General features: G+C 32.5%; 1 protein-coding gene across 8 annotated transcripts in view; it reads left to right on the top strand.

The window, feature by feature from the left end:
- The window catches only part of Kcnh7 (potassium voltage-gated channel subfamily H member 7), a 475,266-nt gene that overhangs the window by 313,500 nt on the left and 134,980 nt on the right, over positions 1–26,786 (top strand). For 5 of the 8 annotated variants that reach the window (XM_021265562.2, XM_021265553.2, XM_013076087.3 and 2 more), the window contains exons 4-6: positions 15,979–16,407; positions 20,825–20,845; positions 21,270–21,293. In XM_021265562.2, coding sequence (XP_021121221.1) covers positions 15,979–16,407; positions 20,825–20,845; positions 21,270–21,293 — 474 coding nt within the window. The remainder of the gene's footprint in view (positions 1–15,978; positions 16,408–20,824; positions 20,846–21,269; positions 21,294–26,786) is intronic. The other 3 variants (XM_004835847.4, XM_004835848.4, XM_004835849.4) reach the window with 3 other exon arrangements.

The following is a 26,786-nucleotide window of genomic DNA, read 5'->3' as shown; positions in this document are numbered from 1 at the left end:
TTCTTGAAATTTCTCATTTTTAATATTCTCCATTTAAAATTACTAATTCTCTCCAAAAAGCTAAATTTGCATTAGTTTACTAATTCTATAGTTTTCAAATGCCAAACTTTTTCTTTCATCTTTATTAATTTAGTTTTGTAAGCTTACTTTGTTGCCTGTTCTCCATTGTAATGAATATTTTTATTCTCCGAATTTTTTGATGTACAATTGTAAGGCCATATATTTTTCTCTCAACACTGTGTAAGCTAAGCCATATTCCACAAACTCGTTTATGTAACATTTTCAGTATTCTTATAAATATATAAAACTTTTATTTTCTAGTTTTTAACTTATGAGTTCTTATTTTTGTACTAAAATTATTTTCAAAATTCTTATTTTTGTTATTAACTTGTGATCTTATTTTCTTTGAGCCATAAAATGCTGTGGGTATTAATTCTCATTTTCTAACTTTCTAGAAGTTGTTTTGTATCATGATCAATTTTTATGAATTTTTCTTGTGAACATGATGAGATAATATTAGGGAATATGCAAGAACAAAAGTTTGTATATCTTTTTAGGATTCTTATTATGTTGTCTATTTATCTATATATATACTGTCTTCCAGATATGTCTTGAACATCAAAATGTGTTCAATAGTCTTCTATTTTTATACTTCTATTTCTCTTATATTTCTTGTAATTGTTTTATTATTGGTACTGCTGTTATTTATTTCATAGATGTTCATATTTCATAAATATTCATACAAATAATTAATATTATTACCGTAATTAGCCTTTATCTTCAGAAGATATTTTGTTTTATTTAAAATTTTTCCATCTTAATTCTACAGTATCATACATCATGACACGAATCTTCTTATCCATTTTGTTGCTCAATTTTTAAGCTACACTTTTCATCTTTGTTTTAATTGTATCTTTTTTTATAAAGTGTGAAGTTACATTTTTCTTTGTTCTTATAGCAAAATGATACTTCTCTTAATTGATAATAATGATAATGGCTACTTACATTTGGTGATAAAATTGATTCTTTTCTTGCTAATAACTTATTCTGTTAGGTTTTTTGGTTTATGTTTTGCATTATGATTTTTTTATTTTTGACTTGGAGATGGGGTGGCTATGCTTCTAGGCCTGGCCTTGAATTTCTGGGCTCAAGTAACCCTACTGACTCAGTCTCCCAAGTAACTTAGGACTGTGTTCAGCTTCCTATTCTATGTTAAATATTCTCAAAATATTTCATTATGTTACTTTTATATTCCTCTTTTTTGCTGTGTTTTTCTTGTTTTATTTTATTTCTCTTTTCTTTTGATAAATGATAAACTTTGCACTATTTTCTAGTGGTTATTTTACAAGAAATATTTTTTCTCAGTTTTGTAGAATGTCACACTTAGAATTCTGCAGTTTATAGAATGTAGATTGCTTCTAAAAATTGTATATAATATCCCTAATCCCTCCCCTTTTTCATCAAATTATATTTTGATTCCCTCCTTAGAACAAAAGAAAATGAATTTATGTCTTTAGTTCCCTTCCCATATGCAATTTTAAGAACAAATAGTACTTTTCTCAATGCTTATCTTTGCATCCCTAAACATCCTTAGTATTCTAACATTCAGTTTGTCAGTTTTTACCAGAGCATTTCACTCTCATCTATTTGTAATAAGGTGTTCAATTAGTGAAAGGTATTCAATGCTTACACTAGTCTTTTTTGTCAAAGGTTGCTCATGCATAACTTTGAAGACAAAATTTATCTTCTCCAAGAAATTTGAAGCTAAAATATTTTCAGAGTTCTTTCATGTACAACACCGTTTTTCTACACTCTTGACATGTGAAAGACAGCCCAGGTGGATAGGACCCATTTGGTCCGTACTGCGTTGCCTTGTGGTTTGGAAGACACTGGCCCATTCCTTTCTTTTATTACCTGTTGCTGACAAGGATTCTGGTACCAACCTCTCTGAGTGTCCTTTGTGATTTTGCTGTCTGGGGTCTTGTGGACCTCTTAAGACCATTCTATTATTTCCCCAGTGACTAGTGCTTTGACTCATGTCACAGACTTGCTGTCAGTTTCTTCCTCAGTGTTGGCAGTCTCCTCCTGAAACTCAACTCTGTGATATGTGCTCCATCACTGTAAGGAAACTTCTGTATTCCTCCTTTCTGTTTTAATTTAGATTTTATTTGATTCTGTCTTTTTGTATGCTCTCCTGAGTCAATTCTGTTGATCTCGTCTTAGGTGTCTATCTCTATATGTACATGTAAACTGTAATTTCTACTCTGTCTTTCTCCAGTTACTCTGTAGGTATGATTTATGACATTTTTTTGGCCCATCTCCCTTATTGATCTATAGATCTGGGAAGGATTCATGAGAAGCTTAGAATTTAGATATCTACAGTCTATAGGAAGCTGGAACCCTATCACAAAATGTTAATATTTGAGAAAATAAATTATTATACAGAATATACATTCCAATATCAGATATACTTATATACACATATATATATTCCCAAAAGCTCATGTTGTATACCTAAGTATAATACTAAAGTAAACATAATTTTTTTCATAGTATTGATTACATCCTTAGCTATGTCTAAATAACATTAGTACAATATTCTATTATTGAGACAAATATATTAATATACTATGATTCCAATATCTGAGTGTTTTTCCCTGAACATTATCACACTTGGGAAAAACTCTATCAAAATCATTAACACCACAATCTCACAAATGATATCTTTTAGAAATAAAACTGAACTACTGTAAAAACCTATTAGTATCCCAAATTCTTGTATCTTTAAGTTGATGGCTGCTTTGACTTTGTTATATTTTTCACTAAAAAATCTACCCCTTATTGAATGAGTCCTTGGAGCAAACTTCTGATGTCACCAGCTATTTTTGTTGTGACTATAAATAATATCATTTTAAGAGTTACTTCATTTAGTTTCTTCATTGTCTTCATATATTTTTCATTTATCCCATGGAATAGTTGTCTTGTGTGGTCCACAAATTGGATGGAAGTGAAAAAGGAAAAGATGCTTCAGCAGCATGACAGAGAGGATTTTTTTTTAAAAAAAAGAATGTGTTCATTTAAAACTTAAGTGCAAATAGAGAATTAAACTTTCATTTCCAAAATGGAAGATGTTCTATATGCTTCTTCCCAGAATACAATGCCAATCTCTGCAACTTTATATTAAATTAAAGTGACCATCTCATGGACAAGTCATGAGAAATCCATTAGAGCTTCCACTCCTTATTTTCTGAACATGAGTGGTTTCCCCATGCTGCAGCTGTCACACAAAGAATCACTAGAGAGAGTTCAAGTATGCAGAAAAAATTATTTCCAATACATCTCAAAGGCCTATTATTTATAACTAGTGTATCAGTTTTGATTACATCCTTTTGTCATTACAAGGCTTATATTTTCCTTCACTCGGAATCAGTTTTTGAAGAATCAGTTGTTAAATCAGGCAGAAAATTTAAAAGACTCAAATTACATTTGATAACTCCTGATATGATCCAATTTTTACCTCAATTATGGCTCTTCTTTGGCAAACCTTGCTAATTTTTTTTTCTTTTAAAATACACTTTAAAGACCAGTCTAAGATAAGTAACAATTTTTGGCTATTTTTAACATTGTTGTTTGAAAGGAAAAAAGGAAAGAAGGGAGGGAGAACAAATTGAGATACCCTTCTTATTGTAAGCATATCTTAATCTTCAAAATAGTAATATCATTACTTGAAAGCCTACAGTCCAACTTCAAGCTTTTGTACCATTTAAAATGTTCTGGAATAAAAGTATGTGAAATAAATGTATGATTACAAAGAGGTGTGGATGATATACACAAAAGCAAATTTTAAACTTATGTTTTCCATTAATCAATACTTAATGTTTTATGTAAATAAAGTGTGTATAAGTATGTAGGAGTATATGTGTGTATGTGTACGAATGTGTGTGTTCAGGAATATACGTATAAGGGGCCAGGGATTTAGCTTAGTGGCACTGTGCCTGCCTCACAAGTGCAAGGTCCTGAGTTCTATCCCCAGTAAAAAAAAAAAAAAAAAAAAGGAATATACATATGAGGCATGGGTACCCGAGAAGGGTAAAATTTAAGTGAGATTAATGGAAAAAAATTATTATTTGACATGTTAGTTTTCACAAGTTTAACTACCTCTCCTGAGATGTACACAATATAAAGAAAAAAAATACGACTGACAATACAACAAGCACATATTTTTTTCCCATTAAGTTTATTAGTACATTTTAGGTTTATAATACAGTTACATTCATCTAAAGGGGTAGAAGTGGGAGGGGTAGGGGAACAAAAAACACATTTTCAATAAAGTATTAAATTCAGATAATTAGGAAAAGAAAAACACAATAGAAAAGAAATATACAATAAAAATAAGTCATAATTGAGATTATGACAAATGGAACTAAATAAATTCTGGAAACCAAGAAATTTGTTTTGTATCAAATGAAGTTTCTTGGTATCAATATTTAGTTTCAGGATCAGAAGCATACACAAGAAAGTAAGGAGCTTTCTTTAGAAAAAAATCAAATTATTTTGTAAAAGATATAGAATCAGCCACAAATAGATGACTTATGTCCCCTGAAATGAAACAAAAACAGAACATGTTATTTTTAATAGATATACCTATTAAATTGATATTTCAAAATTAAAACGCTGTAAAATTGAGTTAATTAACTATTACATAATATATAAATATGAAATACAATATATAATTAAACTCCTTTTCCCACAACTAAAAAGTGAAAATATTAAAAAATGGAAAAGAAAAAAAAACTGTACTTTTCCAATTAACTAAAAGGAGTCACAGCCAAAGAGTCTGATAGAAATGGAAAGATGTGTTCTCCTTTTTCTTGACTTGACTAGTGGTGTTATGCAATATTCATATAATATGGAAGATAACCAGATTATGAGTTTATGTTTACACTACTAATGTTCAACGTGATGGTCTTCAACTTTAATGCTATTTTAAACAAAATATTATTAATGTTTAATTTTAAATTGTTGAACACTATAATTGAATTTCATATTTTTCTTTTCTATGTCATGAATCTGGTATTTTTCTCTGGTTCACATACATACAAACACACATGTATTACCTGAATGCAACAAAATTCTTCATTTTACTATGTACATTCAAACCACAGTGAACGCATTTTATTTTTTATTGTTTTAAGACCAGACTCTGAGCCACTATAGAAGTAAGCCTTAAATTTATATCCCTTGATAGACTTTAACTAATGACACACACATTTTATCAATGTAAAATACTTTTTATTTAAATTTAACTGTCTATTTAACTGTTGCCATCACTGTCAAAACATATGGTATTAAAACATATGAAGGCTGCAGTAAAATTTAACATTTTCTAACAGGACATAGGCCCAAATTAAGATTTCTTAACTCTCTGAAAGATAATAAATTTTATCCAGTTAATAAAAGATTAGGGTACATGTCAAAATTATATGTGAAATACTTTTATGCTTATTTTACATATTTGTCATAAACATTGAATAAATACACTGTGGAAAGCTAGTCCATGTACATATCACATTTTAATCCTTTTTCCTTCCCCTTATCCTTCTCACATTGCCTTCTCTTTTCTTAGGTCCCATTCTCTTTTCTCTTAAAGTTCTACCTAGTGAAAGACTCTATTTTCCAGACTCTCAATCACTTTCCCTTAGCAAGTATTGTGAACCTTCACTTACTTCTCATGACTCTGACCTCATATTCATTCCTTTGTTTCCCCATGGATAACTTTACATCTTATGTCTCAGGGCAGGGCTTGAGGGAGGGAGGGAATATTGGTTAGAATTTCCTAATCAGCTTATCCTGAATAGATGCATCTCACACCTGGTGACAAATCCTAAATGACATTCAAACCTCTCCTTGGGACCCATACTTCCATTTCTTCCAAATCTGCTCTTCATTAATAGCCCCCTCTCGTGCCAGTGTTTTCTACTGGCTCCTTCCTCTGTTGCTCACACTCATGCTGCTAAGAATAAATAGCCTACACTTCAACAGACATATTTTGTTTATATCACATCATATTTCTTAAAGTTTTAATTAGTTGGATTTGTTGCCAACATTTTAAAAGTGGAATGTCACACATTAAATTAGGATATCTTGCTTACTTTTTAAAAAAAAAAGCAATCTGAGTATCCAGCTATCCATCTCACATGCTTGCAATAAACTGGAACATAATCTTGGCCACCCCTTTCAAATGGGGTATTTGTTTTCCATTCTGCTGCATTCTACATCTCTCTTTATTTTTTGCATATACTTAAGTTCCTTCACTTATGTTTCTTATTTCTTTCTGAAGGATTTTGGGTTTTCTATACTCACTAATTTGTTTCCACTCTTTCTATCATTCTTCAGTTCATTATCCTTGAAATGTTCATACTATACTCTGTGTTATCATCTACGTTGAAAGAACCTTATTAAGTTTGATTCCCTTCTCTAATTTCTTTTATATTCTATGTAACCATAATCCCTGAATTTCTCATTTAGTAACACTTGCTTACATACTCGTTCCTCTATTCTCTTCTCTCCACACTCTCTATCTATCCATTTATTTATTTATTTATCTATTTATTTATTTATATAATTTTTGTGATGCTAGAAATCTAAATCTGGAAAGTGCTCTAACACTGAGCTACATTCCTAGTCCCTCTCTTACTGCACTCCTAAATATTGTTCATATCCAGGATCTGCTTTGAGTATTCCTATTCATCAACTCTGCACATCCTTGTAGGACAACGTCATCTGTGGCACATCCGATAAAGACTTTCTCACAAATCACCATCTCCACACCATAACTTTCTTCAGACTTTTCTCCTAATTTAAAACCACATATGTCCAACTAACCACTAGATATGTCCTTTGGAAGATTTTAGTATTACTTGAAGACTTAGAACTTCAACCTAAAGCATGTCCCCCCATCTCCAGCTACCATTTAACCCATCCTATAGAAACTCTTCATTCATTATAAATGACATCATCATCCAAACCACCCAAGCCAGAAACTATATTGGCAACCTAAACTTTTCCTTTTCTCTGATCCTTTCCTCTCCTAACTAAAGTGGTTAAAGTTTTACAAGCACATGTAAATATCTCTCTCATGTAGTACATTGTACTGTCCTTCACTATATTTTATTGGGGCTGATGCAATAGTCTCATTGTTATTCTAGGTTTTAGTATCTTTTCTTCAGGATTGTCTTAGTTACTTTTCTTGTTACTGAGACAAAATACACATTCCCAAAGTTAAAGGAAGAAAGGTTTATTTGGCTCACATTTTGTAGAGGTTTCAGTCTGTAGTTGACTGGCTCCAAGGCAATGTGGAGCATCTCAGAGGAGACAGAATCCATGGCAAAGCAGGGCAGGCAGAAGGCAGCAAGCAGCAAGTCCAAACAACCTTAGTAAATTCTTTCTGCTCCTTTTATATTCTATCTAGGCTACAGGGCTTAGAGTGGTGCTAAACCATCTATGGGCTGATTTAGTGATTATACATCCTTAATCCCAGCATCACACATTCTAGATGCAGCCACCTTTGAAAATATCCCCACTATGACTGCATGAGGTTTTGAGGGCCATCTAGACACAAGCCATAACAAAGACTATACCCAATGCTACCATGCATGAATCATAATACTCCACTATTTATATCTGGTACAATGGTTCTGTATTGTCTAAACATGTAAAACTCCAAAACCGTGTGTATGCATGATACAAAAGACCTATCACAATATGGCTTCTGATACTTCTTTATCCTCATCTCACATCACATCCCACATTTCAGTAGTGGATCTTTGAAATCACTATTCATATTATGCCAATTTATCTGTATGAAATAGTGTCCCCTTCTCTACAATGCCTTAACTTCTGTAGTATAACCATGCCAAAGAATATTTCCCCTGTGGAGCATTCTCTCCTCACCCAGACAAATCTACCTCATTCTGTCCCTGTGATAGTGTGGCACCTCATACCTGTCTCTACTACCACACTGATCATTTTGTTTGCCTAATAGACAACTAAGAAAATAAAAAAGGCAAGGAACAGAAATATAAAGGGAAGTGAGGGCCTTGAAAAATTGGGGAACACCTACCTTATTTAAAATACCAAGCTCCCTTCAGATCTACTTCATAGCAGGGACACTGTATGTTCTTGCATGTATTTCTGGTATGTTGTCAATAGTAAGTATCCAATACGTATTTGTAGAATATGTATATTTGTAGAATCCAATACATATTTGTAGAATATATATATATATAATATATATATGAATGTCATTTTTATATTCAGTAATTTTTTTTCTGACTAAATGAGCCAGAGACAGATTGTCCAAATCGGTGAGTCTCCAAGTGTGCTTCATCTTTTAGCATGCTTAAAATGCAAGTTCTTGGACCCTCCTCTGAAAACCTGAAACAAACACAGAAATTCAGTAATCTGTACTTTAAAAAATACTTCATGTCATTTTGATACATCCAAAAGTTTGCAAACCATTGTCTAAGTCAAGTAATGTTTAGATAAAAGTATAAACTTGAATTTTAAGGAAATCTGAACATGACAATATTATGAAATAAAAGTGCTATATTATCTTATTCTGATAATTTTATTATTCTGATATCTTGTTCTGATAATAATTCTGATATCTTGTTCTGATATAATTTTCAAAAGTAGACTTTTTCATTAAATCTTATTGAATACTATAAAAGAGATTGCATTACTTTTGAAATGATTAAAATTATACTCTCAAAATTCCAAGAGAATTTTATCTTTATGCTTACTGAGAAAAAAGCTTGAATTATTCTAAAATCTTTGAAACTAAGTTTATATACACAAAATAAAAATTGGTAATTTATACAATTATCTAGCTAATATGAGCCCTAAAAACATATTCATATGCTTTGTACTTACTTTGAATAATTAACACATAAAATATGCATTTGCTTCAACAGCTACCTTATTCCACCAAGTTTGTATCTGTTTTCAGACCCAAGCTAAGGAACAAAGAGTTTTTCTGTGTAGCTCATTTATAAAATGGCTTTTACTATTCTGTACTAGAGTTGAAATTCATCCTTTAATTCCTAGATGAAGAACTATGGTAATTACATAGAGTTTCCCCACTCAGCAAACATTACTATAGAAGCAATCCATTATTTAGATAAATTAAATTAAAGGCTTTACTATATAACTGTTTATTATGATCCTGTGTTTGAAAGGTTCCTCTTTTAAAAGATTAATTTTGATATAAAAAGAAGAAATATGATATGGTTACAAAGAGAAATCTGGGAAAAGTTTAGTCATAGTTGCAATCAGTTCTATGTCACATTGTTCACTACTATTTGAACAAAGCACATATTTCTAAAAGTAAGAAAATTTCTAGAAGTTAAAAAATATGTATTATCTCTTCAATTTCCAATGATGTTAATGAATGGCAATCAGAGACTCTGCCCACCTCATATGAGTATCATTTGGAAGTTTTGTTACCTAGCGACACCCAAATTCAGACCAATTTCTATTCATACAGCATTTGAAACCAGTGTCTGTCTCCTTTGTGCTTAGACCACTCCATCAAGAGAGTCTCCATCAATATGATGACTGAACAATCATTTAGGGTGAATGTAGTTAAGATGTTATCATTTTCACTGAATGGAATCTTTAACTTGCCGTTTGGCAAAGAAAAAAAATCTATTAAAGACAAACTAACAGTATTGGTAAATCATGCAATAATTTATTAAGCAGTTATTTTAAGTTCATAAAAACCTAATTAGATATACATAACACTGTGTGCTTGCTTTAATTTCCAGTTTATGCCCATTGCAGGATTTTAACCTTGAACGGCTAAAAGCAGCCCAGCACTTATCCTGTCTTCTCCCTTTTCTGCCTTATCTACATCTTTCTTTTCTGCTTCTTTGCTCTTATCATGACCTGACCAAGTTGGGAGCCATGTCTCTAAGACAGCAGCAGCATGTTTGAACCTGTTCATACAAGTGCACTGCTCCTACTGCTGCTCTGATTGTCCTCACACTTGCTACCACAGTAAATTCCCTGTAACCTCTGCCTTAAGACTCACATTATTTCAAGATTCCAATCTGCTCCTGCACTCACTGCCATTTTATAAGATATTGCTCTTTCTCAGGGAAATGTCATCCGAGGAAATGTCACAGGACTTTTAGTCTTTCACATTACTGATCATTTCTGCTCTCGTAAAGAGAGCATTTAACATCAGGGTTAATAGGTCAGTAGACTCTCTGGAGATTTTTTTGTTGTGACTAGCACCAAAACTGCATTGGCTATGCTAGTTCATTTGTTACTGAGGAACTGGGATTCCACTTAACCAATACTGAATTCACAGAATGGTACTTCCCAGGTTTAGCTACTAATGACAGCTTCTTTGACAATATTCTGGGTTGTTGCAGCAGCCATAGGCAGCATTGTACATCTTCTTATACATTTTAGCAGTTGGAGAGGCTCATTGTCTTGTAGGATACCTCTATGAAAGTTTTCTCCCTAAAAAGAAAAGCACCTATGTCGATCATCTTCCTTGTTTCTCTCATCAAATGTGATCTTTTGTTCTCTTTGACTCAGGGATTAAAATTATGTTTCTGTGCACATCCAGTTATCTGGCTGGAGGAAATTCTCATGCTGATTTTAAGGCTACCAATTCAAGTGTCAGTCTTGTGAGTACCCTGACTTTAGAAAGGTACATCGTTATAAATTCACAATCCTTATTTTATGTGATAATAACTGACAGTAGAATTAATTCACATGATAACTTTTTCAGACCAAAGGTAATTATCTATTCTGTATCCTGGACACTGTGGCACACAACATAGACATCTTGTTCAGGACTGGAACAGCACAACTGCTCAAAACATTGACTGCTGTGGGCACAAAGCTTCTGCCCTCCCTGAGAATTGTAATCAAAGGCAGAAACTGCCTTGCCCTAGATTATAGCCTTTCCCATGGGGTGACTGTACTCAGTAATTGGATGATGCAGACACAAATACTAAATACTTTGGCTTCAATTTAGCAGCAGTGAGTATAACACCAAACTGGAGTCCAGATGTAATGTGACTCCTAAGGCAGTAGGCAGAGGTCAAAGAGGAGTTAATGCTACAGCAGGACAAGAGAATTACAGCAGCAGCAGAGACGCCAAAGGACTGTTCCAGCTCCAAGTTCCCAGAGACTTGGCTGAAGCGTCAGTTACATTTAGAAAGCAGTTTTAGCTTCCTCTTCCCAAGCCTATCTTCCTTATAGATATGTGTCCTGAAATTACTCCCCATTAAACCTTTTGGACAGTTTATTTTCAGGATTCTAATTGAAGATACTCTCTGACCACCCTTAATACTTCATGGGGGGAAGACCTCCGCTTGTGGTTTGTCCAGCATTCCTTATCCTCTCTCCCACACACGCACACAAAACAAGCCCTCTCTTTTCCTCACCACATCTCTAGTCTGCATGACTACTCACACTTACTTTTCTCTGTTTTTCAGCCCGTAATTCAACTAAGCAGAACAAAGCAAGAGTTAAATGCTTTTACTTTTTTATTGGCCTAAAAATTACTAGATAATCAAAACTTTAAGGGTTTGTAGAAGTGATGAGAAATTGAAATGAGGAAATGATTGGGAACTTACAGTTGTGAAGAATTTCAATGATTAAAAGTAAATGTAGACTTCTGCAAAACATTTGTTTTTCCACTAAGAAAGATGATTATTTCTAACATTCCTAAATGTGAGCAACTGTGTCAACTCTAAACTTTTATAGATTTTAAAAAATGGTGTGTCCAAACTAAACCATGTTTATGTAAATAGTAAATCATTACCTATGGTTCTTTCTGGGAATGCATAAAAGTTGTAAAAACTCTTATTCTATTTTTCTTATATGAGATTTACTGAGCATTTCAGATGATAAGAGGCCAAATAGTATCTCTTTTAATTATGCAACTTAGAAAGAAAATATGATACTTTATTTAAATAACACTTTTAGTGTTAAGATCCATAACAAAAGTGCACTTATGTATATTTTACATTTCTTGCCTGAAAGTGCTAGCATTGAACAATTTCTCAATGTGCATTCTTTCCAGATGAGCTACCTTTAGACCACTAAATCTATAATGCAATATAACATGGTCATATTAGCCTAGTGATGTAGAAATGACCATCTGTACCACCTTGGCTATGACTAAACTACAGGAGCAAACTAAATGCTTTGTGTGGTCATTAATCTAAGAAATCCAGTGAACCACTTTTTAAAGGAGGAGGGTAATGTAATTGATAAAGAATGAATAAAAGCAGACATTGACCTTCACTGCTTTGTAATAAGCTTGCAAAATTGATTTGTAAACTACTTTAAAATTCAATTTCATGTGCATTAAAAAGTAATCAAATGACTATGATGCAGTTCACCGATTTTTAACTTAGCAATTTACATGAGCATATAAAATCTGTTAATAGAAATATGTAAGAATCCTTGCAAAACAATTGTCGTCATACACTGATATTTAATCTTGTTTGTAGAGATTGGTTACTCTCACCTTTATCAATTCAAAGTTTAATGGTGAATTCAGTTGGTATTTATCTTTGCATTGTGTCTTCTTTTACTATAGAGATAAACCCTATTGATTATATTTAACCCTGCTAACTACTAGACTACAAATTGAAATGTTACAATAATAAATTAACCTATTTAGTTCTAAAATGTTCTGTAATGCATATTTTATATAAATTTTAGTAGGTGATGAGGAGCTTGAAGTTACTTCTAGGTGTTCTCTAGAATGAGTAGCAATCAATAGTATCTCTAAAAAGATGATTTGAGCAATGAGAGCTGTATGAGGTATATAGGGCATAATACAGAGTTCTCTATTTCCATGAGTATTGAATTTTTATCAATTAGTTTTAGTAAATATGAGTACATAAAGTTCTAGAAGTTAAGATTATTTAATTATGCAAAGCAATGAAATATTCCATTTTATTCACAGTGAAAATTGAGCACATCATCAGTTGAGTTTAGAACTTGTCTGTGGAAACTCATTTACCATGCTCAGGCATTTTGTTCCAATTGGGAACAAAATAGACTGGGCCCTTTCCATAGGAGGCTTCCACTCCTGTTGGGGAGGGAAATGTTAACCAGAAAATCAATGTGTAACCTTATTAACAGTGGAGAAAATTATGAAAGGGTGCTAACCTCGTTCAGAAGGAAGAAAAATCTTCTCTAAGGAAATAACACTGGGGCTAAAGCCTAAAGGTTGAGCTTAGTAGGCAGAAAGAAAAGATTAAACAGAAGGAAGCCCTGACTCTGAAAGAAGCACAGGCCTCCGGAGCAATTAAAAAGTCTTGTCACTGAATTCTAGAAAGCAAGGAGCATATCTCAAATTTCAGGGTGCTGATAGTTTTGTCTTCAGTCCCAAAGCAGGAAGTTGGGGTGGAGGGTAATAAGCATGATGAGTTGTGAATTCTTTAAATATAAAATTATTTTTGAAAAATGGAAAATGATGTAAATATGAAACGTCATTAGCATCTTATTGCAAAGAACTAGATGAGTCATTATAGTAGCTTAGACGGGGAAGAACAGAGGAGATAAGAGAAGGGAAAACATTAGAAAGATATCCAGGAGGTAAAATGAACACAATTAGAGGATTGACATCAATTGGATATAGAGATTAGCGAAAGACAGAACAGTATCTAGAATGACCCTCGTTTCAAATTTATCTGACAGGGTAGATTATAATGTCATTAACAATAAGGGAGGGTTGAGTTTAGAGGGAAAGATCATGAGATTGGCATTTCCTATAAAATTTGGAGGTATCTTTAATATTTCAAAATGAATATATTAATGATCTCATTAGATATACAAGTGTAAAACTCCGAGAAGAGGTCTGATCTGAAGACACAAATTTAGAAGTCATTGGATTAAAGACAGAGCTGAAAATCTATTATGTAGGTAAGACCATTGACTGGAAGAATGAATTCAAAATAGAGAAAAGTTCATGAATTTTGAGAATGTTTTTCCAAGTTTTACAGCCATCTTTAATTCACTGAATAACAGTTCATAACAAATATATTTGAAATGTATTTTCAGAGAACATAGTACCTAGACATTTAAGAATGTAAGAAAATATTATAAGCCAAACACACAAGCTGACTGGCCAGAAAAGCAACACGCACCCATGCAGCCAGAGATGATATGGACCCAGTCTAATACCCTAGTATTAGAATTTAAAAGCTGAATTTGTGTAAATAAAACTTAGAGAAATTTCGGATTACAAATTTGTTTGGATGCTTTCTCTTATCTTTTCATATTATTGAATGGTAGATATTTTACATTTTATTCTTATTTGTAAATGTATAAAAGAATTCATGCTTGATATAATAAACAGTAGAAATATATAAGAAATATGCAGTACATTATAACCTTCTATTTCCAAACTATTCCATTAAGTTAATCAATATTAAAAGTTTGCACTGTGTTATTCCACATATTTCTCTGCTACTGTAAAACTTATATGAAAAATACAGGCTTTTGCTGTATTTAATGAAAATATTGTCATAAACACATGGATTCAAATTTGCTTTTTAATTTAACACTATTTTAACAACATGAGTTTTTTTGTGTTTTTGTACTGGGGATCAAACTTGGAACCTAGTGCTTGCAAGGCAGGAGGCAGCACCACTGAGCTAAATCCCTAGCCAAACAATCTTTTAATTGAAGCATGTACATATTTTAGTTAAGACTACTGTACCACATGATTCTACAGTATAAAAATGCCATGATTTATTCAGCCATTCTCCTACCAATGGATATTCAGACTCTTTTCAGGTTTTTTGTTTCTGTTTTATTGTTGTTGTTGCTTTGGTACCGGGGATCGAACATGGGACCTTGCAGTTGCGAGGCAGGCAGCAGAACCACTGAGCTAAATCCCCGGCCCTCTTTCCAGTTTTTATGCCTTTGCAGTATCCTATATGTGAGTTGCTGAGCCAAATGAAAATCATATTTTTTTATTTAATAGATATTTTCAGATGTCTTTCAATCCTACCAGCAAAGTGTCAGAATGGTTACCAGCATTCTTAGTCATAAGTCATACATGTTATGAGCTTTTTCTTTTTTTTGTTTTACTGATAAACTGAAGGGAATAAAAATAATATCCTCTTGTTTTAATTTGAAATTTTTCCTACCAATCTGTTTATTTAGATATTTTATTGTTGAATGGTCTAAGGTCTATATATTTATTAACTAATATCTAAATTTCTAATTCCACCTTCTAATGTTTATATTTAGTTGCCCTTCTATGCATCATCCACTTTGAGATATGTATAACATTTCATGCTAAACTCACAAATGGCAACGACAATAACAACAAAAAGCAGGAAAAAGGAACTTCTTAACTTTATGATACACCTCTTTGGAAACCAAAAACCTTTCAAGAATTCCAAGTGGAATGAGGAGCCTCTGACTCACAGCTGACCCTACTTTTCCAATCCTAATTCAACTCACAACATCATCAGTACAAACCTTTACCAAATGTGAGGGCCACTCTCGCTTCCTTCTCTTTCTCTCTCAACATACTAACCTCTACCACACACACATCCAGCATACTCATTCTCCACTTGTTCCTCCACTTCGGCTTCGTCATTTCTCCTTTTCCTATCTAACCTGTGGCTGTATAGTGAATAAACATTTTAGTTTATTAACAATAAAAGTTTCTTGTCATCTAAATAATGTTTTCATGTTACTGAGATATTATCTAATCTTCAGATAAAATATAATTTGCTATTTTCTTACTATTTATAATTCATATTGGTCCAACTGACAATGCCTCATTCAATCAATAGCTATGTATTGATTACTAATTCTTTTTTCCATGCTGACTCCATTTAAATAGGAGTCAGCAATATTTGTTTTGTTTAAAGGATATATCCACTGTCTTGTAATAATGTTCTTTCCTGTTTCCATTTGTAGGGAAACTTTTTGGGTTCAAGTTCCCTGGTCTGAGAGTTCTCTCTTACAGAAAGCAGTCCTTACCACAAGAAGACCCTGACGTGGTCGTAATTGATTCATCTAAACACAGTGATGATTCAGTAGCCATGAAGCACTTCAAGTCTCCAACAAAAGAAAGTTGCAGTCCTTCCGAAGCAGATGATACAAAAGCCTTGATACAGCCCAGCAAATGCTCTCCCCTGGTGAATATATCTGGACCTCTTGACCATTCCTCTCCCAAAAGGCAATGGGACCGACTCTACCCTGACATGCTGCAATCGAGTTCCCAACTGACCCATTCCAGATCAAGGGAAAGCCTCTGCAGTATCAGGAGGGCATCTTCAGTCCAGGACATGGAGGGATTCAGTGTTCACCCCAAGAACATATTTAGAGACCGACATGCCAGTGAAGGTATGTTGCTGCTGTTTGTTTAACTTAGAAACATACCTTAATGAGTAGTGAAGGGTTATTTCCATATTGATTTTAGTACCAACATTAATCCTTGTGCCTTGGGAGAAAACTTATGATTAAAGCCTATTAAAAATGTAGGTCTTACATTCAGAGTTGTTTTTAATTTTCTCTTTGAACCCTAGTGAGCAATTTGGTTTCTTCTGGCTTCTTTATCTGTGTTTCTGAAATAGTATGATAACCATTTATCTGCCCATTACATGGAGTGCTAATTAATTGATGCTTAATACAAGATGAGTCTAGATGATGAACATTCTCATCTCAAACATAATTAATTTTGCTGTGTTTAGCAAATGATCACATCCAGATAGGATAAAGTGGTGTGCCACAGTCACAGGGCTATGTTTTCCATGAACTCTCTCTGAATGGAGGGCTAGAAAATGTGATTTACTGACAGACACTTTGGATAGGAGGAAGGAGCAGGAAATATTGGGGAAGGGACCCACCAAGCAACTTGAAAAACAAAGTGAGAATTTATGTATTTCTCTCTGGCTTCTCTCTGTGTTTACATTCTGATATTAGCCAGTGGTGAAAGTAGGGAATCTATAAAAACATTCACAGAAACAACTCATCATTGACATGATGGTGGATACACTAATAGAGTATTCACTATGCCTAAGGCAATGCAAGTGATTAACACACTGTAATTCTCTTTTAGTTTTCCTAGCAACTCTGTAAATTAGGAACCAGTTTAAGCCCCATTTTATAGATGAGAAATTGAAGCTTAGTTATATTAAACAAATAACTGACCCAAGGTTACAGAACTAGTTAGTCAGTGTCAGAGTCTGGCTTCAAACCCAGGTCTGCCTGTTCCTAGAGTCCACAATCAAATCCATGCTACATTTTTCCTCCTTCCCTCGTGTTTCCTGAGATCTCACTATAAGAAGGATCTGTGAGTCACTGAACTCCTCCAACATGTCTGAGAATCAGAGTACTCTGCATGGATTGGATACATGAGGCCCACTTCTCTGATTCCCACAGATTTGGGTTCTTAGGAGACCTGCTGTCCATTGGTAACCATCTCTGCAAGTGCAGTCATCACCTGTGGTGTTGCCAGTTGTCGTTTTATAACAGAAATCTTACCATAAATCTCCTCAGTAAGGGGAGAACTGGGGCCTTCACTATGTGACCAGCTGCTTTTCAAGATTCAGTTTTTGCCCTTACAAGGCTGCCTCCTCTAATATATACTCTGTTCTAAGCCTCACCAAAATAATATGCCGGTGCTCAAAAACTTATCATGACTTTTTTTCCTTGATTATATTGTTCTGCCTAAAATGTTCTTCCCACTTTGTTCCTTTTCACACTACACTTAGCTACAGGCACCTGTTTCTCCCTACCCAACCCACAAAAATGAAATATTTCATACTTGAGTGTTCAAAGCTCATGTATTCTCATATATATATATATGTATATATATATACATATATATATTATATTGTATGCGTATTGCATCTTATACATCTACCATTGTTAAATATACACATAGCAACTGTGTTGCTGTGAGACCTAGCCTGAGAAGCCCTGCAGAGTTAGTTCTGCAGTCTTATCAGATGTATCTGCCCATTTTATGGCAGACAATCAAAAAATGATGGTTTGACATTGCAGAAACCGTGCTCACAGGTATGTTGCAAAATCACACACATCAAGAAATGAATTATCTGTTCCATGATATTTCGAATTTAAATCAATGCTTTAGGTTGGAATTATATAGAAGAAAGACCACAGTGAAGTAGAAAAGGTAAAAAAGTTGAAAGAAAATTAGTTGGCAGAAAAAAAATTCAACAAGATAAACTAAAATCTCAAAACAGAAATAATACTTTGTTATAAGATAGATTTGAGAAACTATATACAATACTTCACAAGAGCAATTAGTCCACCCATTTTAATCTGCAGTCCAAAGAAGGTCAAAGGGAAAATAAAATCAAAGACAATTCCAAGACCAGATAATCATCTAAAGAATTTTACCTTCTAGTAATGATGGACTGAGTATTCCCCGCCCAGAACGAAACCTATGTAATTTGACCCTTAAGCAATGGATCCTATGGCTGAACAACAACCATAAATTCATTAATACAGTTCAAATGAGCAATGTATTTTTTAGTTAGTCCAGCTAGTATAATCATCTTTAGAAAACATACCAACTCTTCAACGAGTGTCCTTTCAGAGATTTCTCCAGTGATAACTTGAGTTACAAGACAATGACATTCAGCAACATGAAATTTGAAAATCAAACTGATACATAATCAGTACCCCCTATAGATTCCATCCTTGTTTTGACAGTGGCTCTCTGTAGCTTAGACCAGGTCTTATAACTTCATTGCTTTCAATCTATGAAGTCTCCATTCAGTGCACAATTACTGATATAATTATAGGAAAAGATTACTTAATATTTAATTTTAGGTACAAGTACTATGCATGGACACTTGGCATTAAGATCACCCTCAGTTTTCCTCCTCTACCCTTCAGAAAATGTATCACTTCCTTGGGATGCAACAGTCACCATGTGACTACAGATTAATACATTTAGAGGTCATTTTATATTTTAGCTTTAGCACAATTTTAGTTACAAAATCATAGACATATAAGAGACTTTATTTCCTATGGCAACATAATTTTATATATTTTTTAAACCTGTGCTATTGATTAAAATAGATGGAAAACCACACAATTGGTTTTAACTTTATGAATCCATGAAATGGGGCTAAAAGGTTAATTTCTACATGCACCAATTTTGCATTCAGAATGTTTCATTTTACCTGTATAAGCTATCTTTGCAGAACTTTAAATATTTTGCAAATATATTATTAGTACATAACTGTTTATATAATCCTTTCATTTATTCAAGCATCCTAGGACTGTACTTTTCAAACCATCTTGGTGAAGCACCTGATTTCTTTTTCTAGTGTACCATTTGTAAATTCAATAAAAATGTATTACTAGGAAAATAAAATTAAACAATAGATGTATAAAATACAAATCTCGATTGTTTTATCATTAGATTTAAAAGTCACGAAATCAGTCTATGAAATTGCTAGATAAGATTCTAACTTCTTTAATGTGTGCACTTACATTTCCATGGAGGAACAATAACCAGATCTTAGTATTACGCACAGCCCTTTCACTACACCTTGAAACATCAACATAATGTAACCTTTTGGTAAATTTCTGAGCATTTGTAAATCTTGTAATTTCTATGTTTGTTGCATATATTTATAATTTTAACTGCCTGCAGGAAGTTATTATATTAATGTCTTTTAGACCAAGCTCCTGACAAAGAAATTATTTCTGTGTTATCAAAATCTCTTCTCTTGTCCCAATTCACTTTTTGTGATTCCCTCAGAGAGGGAAGAAAATTGTCATCAAATGCAACATTCTATTTAGGTATCTATATCCATACCAAGTCTGTTCTACTAATTCAATATGCTACACTATTGGGATTACTGCAGAAATAAGCTTTGAAATAATTATGATATATTTTAGGATTTTAAATGTGTATAGTGATAATATATTTGTCCACTAAATGTTAAACAGATTTTTCAAATCTTGGATATATTTGATTGGTTTGATGTGAGTTCATTTTGAGCTTATGTGTTTCAAAGCTAGTAATATATATTTTGTTTGCAACATGTATTCAAAATTTAGACTCCCAATCTTGAAATAAATCTAAAAACACCACTCTAAGACTTGAAAACAGCCCATTTTAATATAAAAAATCCTATCAATAAAAGACATACACATTTCCCGCATAAGGTCAAATTCACTGAGTTTTTGTTATTATTATTGCCAAATAAAGACTTTTTTGGTTACTGTTATATTCAAAATATACATTGAAGAGCATTCTAGAGTAGGGGACAATTAATAAAATTATGATTAATGCAAGTTGGTTTATTAAACTGTTATTTTAGAAACACTTTTCCTCGTTAACACACTAGGTTACATTATACAAAAACATTTAACATCCCAAATACGTGATCTTCCTATGTAAGTGATTGTGAGTGATTCTTTCGGGGAAACCAAAATTGACATCTGACAAGGTTGAAGATTATCACAACTGCCGGCAACTGTGGTTGTCTTTCTCCAAACTGTCATAATTATAAAATCTGTGCCTTGGAATCCATTGAAATTAATTAAAATAAATATTTCCCATACTTCTCCAAGAATGTTTATGATGGCAGATATTTCTACTGCATGCATTTAGTTGATTGAATAATATACAGTGTTAATTTCAATCAAAAATACATTTCAGTCATCACATTCTGTTTTCTCTGATTGTTTTTACAAAGGCAATTCAGTGTGTGTAAGATAATTTTAGTCTTCTTTTTATGTTTCTCTCTTTTTTGTCCCTATACGCTCAAAACAGACAATGGTCGCAATGTCAAAGGTAATGTACGAAGTCAAATTTCACCATCTGATGCTTACAGTGCCCCTTTACTCGGCATGTTAACTTGCCTGCTGTATGCCCTGTTCAGTGCCACAACTCCATGCTGCCCTTAGCTAGTCCAGGTGCCTGGTGGAGACATCATGGCTTGATTTTGCTGGAGACATTGTTACTTTCTCAGCTGTGTCATCAAAATAATTATGAACACCTTTTTTCTACAAGAAGTGAAACTGTAGGTTTACAATGAACATTTCATAAATATTTAAATCATTTGGAAATAAACAAATATAAAGCTAAATATATTTCAGTGTGAAAGAAGCACATAGCCTATCTTGGGGAAAATTGTTAATGATTAAATTAAAAAATGAAAAAAGTGCTATATGACAGCGTCACTTCATTTGTTCCTCTTTTGTTTCCTTAAAACTAGTTTCACGTTCCTGGATGGCAGGGGGTATGGTTTTAAGCTTACTGTAGTAGTATACTGTACATGCATGAGAGTCATTTAATCATTCTTTAATCATATTCTATATTATTCTGAAATCAATGGCTTCACCTACAGCTCCCATAGGATAATGTTGAATTGGACAACACTCTGACTAAATTTGGATTTGGCTGAAAATTTGAAATTCATTTCGGTTATCTACTATATCACAGTAGAACATGAAAGCCATATTATTCTTTTCAAATTGAAACTTCTTGGTTTGGTCTTTTGATTGAGGCCATGCATGCTGATGTGGATGTGCAAATGGTGACAGTGACTCATTTTGTGCATGTGTGTTGCATGAACACGTCTCCACCAGTAACCATCATTACTTACAATTTACCGTATTAGCCACTTCTATATGTCATTGGTATTCTAACCACTGTGCAGTTTTATGTTTGGGTTTCTCAATTGCTTCCTTAAAGAAGTCAAAGCTGGTGTTGATTATGAATTAATAACAATGGAAACCAAGAATATTTTCTAGTCAGCAGTCCAGGATAATTTAAAAATAATGGAATTGTAGCAGTCTCCCCTTACCCCTCCAAACTTTATTTTGTAAGCACTTCAATAAGGGTCTTTGCAGATTACCTCTAATAGTGGGATGGGATTTTATCTTTTGTACATAATTATTCTGTCCTTGGCCTGTCCAGTGTGATTTTTAAAAGGGAACAAATTAGTGTCAGCTATGGGTGATGATTTTAGTTACACAATTGAGAATGTAACCTCAAGAAACAGCATACAGACAGCTCTTGCCAACTTGCCTGTGTGAAATATAACAGGTTTAGTATTTAACAATTAGCAGTAAATTAGAAGATATTAATTTTCCAATGTTTTTTTTAAAGTAGAATGAATCTTTTTTTCTCTCAATAAATAGAAAATTAGACTGGCTCATGGTTGAAATTAATAGTTCACCTACCTGAAAACTGCAGTCATTTTGTTTTTAATTTTATAAACTAATTCATCAAATGAACTCTTCATCTTCAATTCCCTTCTACTACCTTGCAATAGCAATAGTCTGAATAAAAACATTTTTTTCTTTTAAAATCCAGATTTCAATTCAAAAACAATTTGGAATATATGCCAGAACTTGGGATTAATATTTCCTAAATCATTGTAGAAAGTTTTAACATATTAGTAATTATAAAGTTAAACCCCTAAATTGGAGGAAATATTTGCAAACTTAATAAAACTTTAATGTAAATATACACTCCCAAGTTTTCATTATTCCTTCATGTTCTAGCCTTGAGTGCTATTAAACAATATTTAAGAGCCTTCCTTTAATATTTTCATAATGTATTAAGTGAGGTTTTAAACATTTCGGCTTTGTTTCTAAAACAGATTAAATTTTTAAAATTACAAAATAAAAAACATTTCTAAACTGCTTTGTATACAAAATGCAAAATTATAATTAATGATTTCAATAATTAATTCAACCAAAAATCATTTTATTACAAAACAAAATAAGTAATTTAGGAATACATTTGGAAGGTCTTCAACATCATCTGGTTTTTTCCCTTTAGGTGAGGTGTTGGCTGATTCCTTTGCACAAGTCGTACCAGCATCTTTATCTCCAGAAGAGGCCATTCTTTAACTGTCTTGGGAAGTCCGTTTTAGTTCCTATTGCACAAAGAGCCAGCCTAAATCCCTCTTGCTGAAATATTCTCTTCTTTCCTCTCATCTATCTCCATTGGACAGAGATACTGATACAGTATCTCTGGCTATGCTAATATTTAATATAGCATTACAACATGAACACAGCAAATTGGTACTTTTCTTCCAAAATAAAATAATTTCTACTTCTCCTTCTTCTTGGAATCTATTTTGTTTCATTTAATAAATTTCTTTCATATTCTGTCTTCTTAAAATAACACCAGAGGTGTCTTTTTGAGAAAGTATAACCTATTATCAAGGAGTGAAAAAGCTACTTCAAATAAACTGCACATTCAATATATGTGTAATTATGTATTATAATTTTTAATAATTTCTTTAACATGTGAGAGGGGTAATCTTATCCCAATCATTCATAAACTTTTTAACCTTAATCATGGTGGCTATTCTCTCTGGCCTGCCTTTTAAATCATCAATACAAAATTTACTCCATTTATTCTAATAAATATCATAGATAAAATTTTGTCCCTCTGTTACGTCTTTTTCCTTATTTTCTTAAGAAGCCCTACATTTTTCTAATATTGGTATGTTTAGTTTCCAACTGTGTATGAACCTGTCATGTGAGTCAGAAACAAAACTACTGTGAAGATTTATTATAGCTTTCACCTGCATGCTAGCCAGGAAACACATCAGACTCATAAGGGAAATAAATCAATTTGATACAACTTGTTTCACATAAGTTACATTGGCCATTACCCAGAATTTTGTGATCTTATAAGGATTTCCAAATTCATTTTTCAGTGACAACTGTTTTCCTTTTTAAATTACATGTCATCTGCTGGAACAGAAATTGTGGATTCTGAATGCAAGTGATTTGATGATTATTTCTGATACATGTCTTTACAGGTTAAACTTACTGGCTTATGTTTACTAACAAAGTTCTTATAGAAGGCTTAATTACTTAATGTTTTCTTCAATGTTAAGCCACTTCAGCAATTTGAGTTCTTTTAAACTTTAATCAAGTAAGCTCAATGTCCTACGAAATATTGTACACAGACATGATGATTCAAAAGTATACTGAATCCTTTTGTTTTTCTTCTTTCCTGTTTCATTTTGCCCTCAAGAATAATTTTTTAAAATAATATATATATGGAGTACTTATCTATACTTATAGCATTGTTGAAAAGTGAGTAAATTCTACTTTAATTTATCATAACACATAATATATTTAAATATCATAATCATGTAAATTTTAAATTTTTTAACCTAAACTTTTCCCCAGTTTTTGCTTTAGTCTCTAGCTTGATCTCTAAATGTAGAGTAATTCTTTGTAAATTGTCCTACTTTATATTTAATCAGATACTTGAAACATATTAAAACTTTATCCAGATGTTGGTTTAGTTTATTTGATCATGGTTTTCCCCCCTCTTCTAATATATTAAATAATTTAATCTAGTTATCTATCTTGCAAATGTTACTCTAAAGAACATTTAGTCCTACTGTATACTTTTGAGTTTTACATTTCTTTCAGTTGAAGCTATTACTTCTCTTACTTCTGCCTATTAAATTTCTTTAAATTCACTTACTTTGTTTTTCAGGCTATTCTCCTATCTTTCATTAGAATCCTAAATTCCTTCTGTTCATAATCCCTCTCAGTGAGGCTGCCTTTCACCTTTAAATCCTCTACAAAGGCCTCTCTGAATATAGACCTAGGAGGTAGGAAAGCCTGTATTCTGATTTATAGTCCTTGTTTTTTAGGTCCATTTGGCCTCATATTCTGTCAGTTTAATTTTAGAATTGGTGAAATAAGGATATTGTTAATTCCTACCATAAAGCAATGGACATTTTTCTTGGAATTTAGATAAGATTTTAGAGAAACTTAACCCAACATTGATACTCTTGAAGACTCTAGAAGACTTTTACATATGAAAATCTGATTCAAGTTCAACAGAAGCATAATTATCTTTATTTCACAAGATGCAATAAATTTCAGTTCCCAATCTAAGTAGTGTGCATTAGTTACTTTAAGTAATATATTAAATTATGCTGAAATTATTAAATTAATCAACTTAAAAATATCTAGATTCTCTCTAAGACTAGCTATCTCTCTCAGACTAGATATCTAGATAGCTCTCTCAGACTAAGAGTTTAAAAGAAAATAGATTGGAGAAACCATTCGAATATTTTTCCAACAGTAAATATGAAAAGCTAAAATAGTGATTGGATGAAATTTCAAACTCATAAAAAAAATGTATGATTTTTCTTCAGTTTCACATCTATATCAGACATGATCTTTCCTTGTTTCAACAAATATTTTATTATACTTACTTTATTATCCTGTAATGAAATTCAGAGGCAATTTAACCTATATGTAAAAGATCTACATGATTTCCTAAATGTAATATAAAGGAGAAATAAAAAGGAAACCAGTTTATAATCAAATTATTGTTCTTTGAAAATGCTAGTGTTCAGCTATAAATACACTAGAAGATAGAATGCATTAATCATATGTATGAAATATATTGTGCTTTAAAACCATTAAAGACAGGAGAAAACATTCCTTATGCAAACCAATAAAATGATAGAGCAGAAATATGGGTTCATAGTAAAATAATGGTATTTGGAATTAATAATAAAAGATTGGAAATATATGAATCTTAAAAGTGGAAAATAATTAAAATAATCATATACCAAGAAAAATTAGGGAGAAATTAGAAAGTATCAGATTCTCACAGTGACCTGACCCTTAATTTTAAACATCCTGTCAAAATATTTCTCTGTGTGATAAAATACAACAATAATTGCACAGAAGAAAAACTACCACTAGATATTGGAGTATACATTTATCTTCATATTTTTAAAAATGACTTGCAAACTATATGCTTTCTTAAGTAATGAAAAAGAGAAAATGAATTGAAGAAGTAAATGATCATCTAGACATTACAAAAATGTCTTGAAAAATGTTGCAGATCTCCAGAGTTATTAGGATGAGATTAAACACCAACAGGTGATCCTAAGACCAAGAATTTTAGATGTTTAGTTGTGTAGCACACAGATTTTCACTTCATACATCATTGCACATGCACAGAATAATGAAGCAAAATATTTTAAAAGAAATATTATTCATCATTTTAACATGATTCTTACAATTATCTGCAAATTTAGTAATATTTGGCCCCAAAACTGACAAAAAAATGACCCAAATCTCTTAGTTTTCATATTTTCAAATGATAGATACAATCCAGACTGTGACCTGAACTCCAAACTTTTGTCTTGGCCACCCAACACAAAGGTACCCCAAAGAATGTAACTCTCAGTATCACAATTTTCCAAAAATAACAAACAACTTTTAATAGAGTTATGAATAAAGCAATATTTATTTTCCCTCCTCATAGTAGTGTTAGTTCTGAAAATTTTAATTTATGTTAAAACCATGTAAAAACACATTGCCCTATTTTATGTGAAACTAGTACAAGATTCAGATCATTACCAACAAGCATTTTATCTCCAGGAATGTCCCTTGGGGCACTGGACCAATTTATCAAAATGATTGTGATTGATATTCAAATTCTTCCAGCTTTATGAAAGCCAGAAATGCTCTCCTAAATGTTCCCACAGATGAAGTGCTGTCACAGCAGAGACCTTATGGTTATAAGTGTAGCAAATACAGTTTATTGGAACTGGTAACAAGGATAAGCAAAGTATATTAACAGTGCTTTTCTGCCTATTAACATCATAGATAATCTAGGTCTTACCCAAAATATCTTTATATACAATTTGCTACAAAAATTCAACATAAGCAAGGATGATATAGAAAGAGAACTGAAACATGGATTTGAAGGATTTTAATACAAT

Source organism: Heterocephalus glaber, unplaced genomic scaffold (assembly GCF_053883595.1).
Source record: "Heterocephalus glaber isolate CG9 unplaced genomic scaffold, H.glaber_assembly_v1.0 deba00000347, whole genome shotgun sequence".
Lineage (NCBI taxonomy): Eukaryota > Metazoa > Chordata > Mammalia > Rodentia > Bathyergidae > Heterocephalus > Heterocephalus glaber.
Note: the sequence above shows the minus strand (reverse complement) of the source record. Positions and strands in the feature narration are given on the sequence as shown.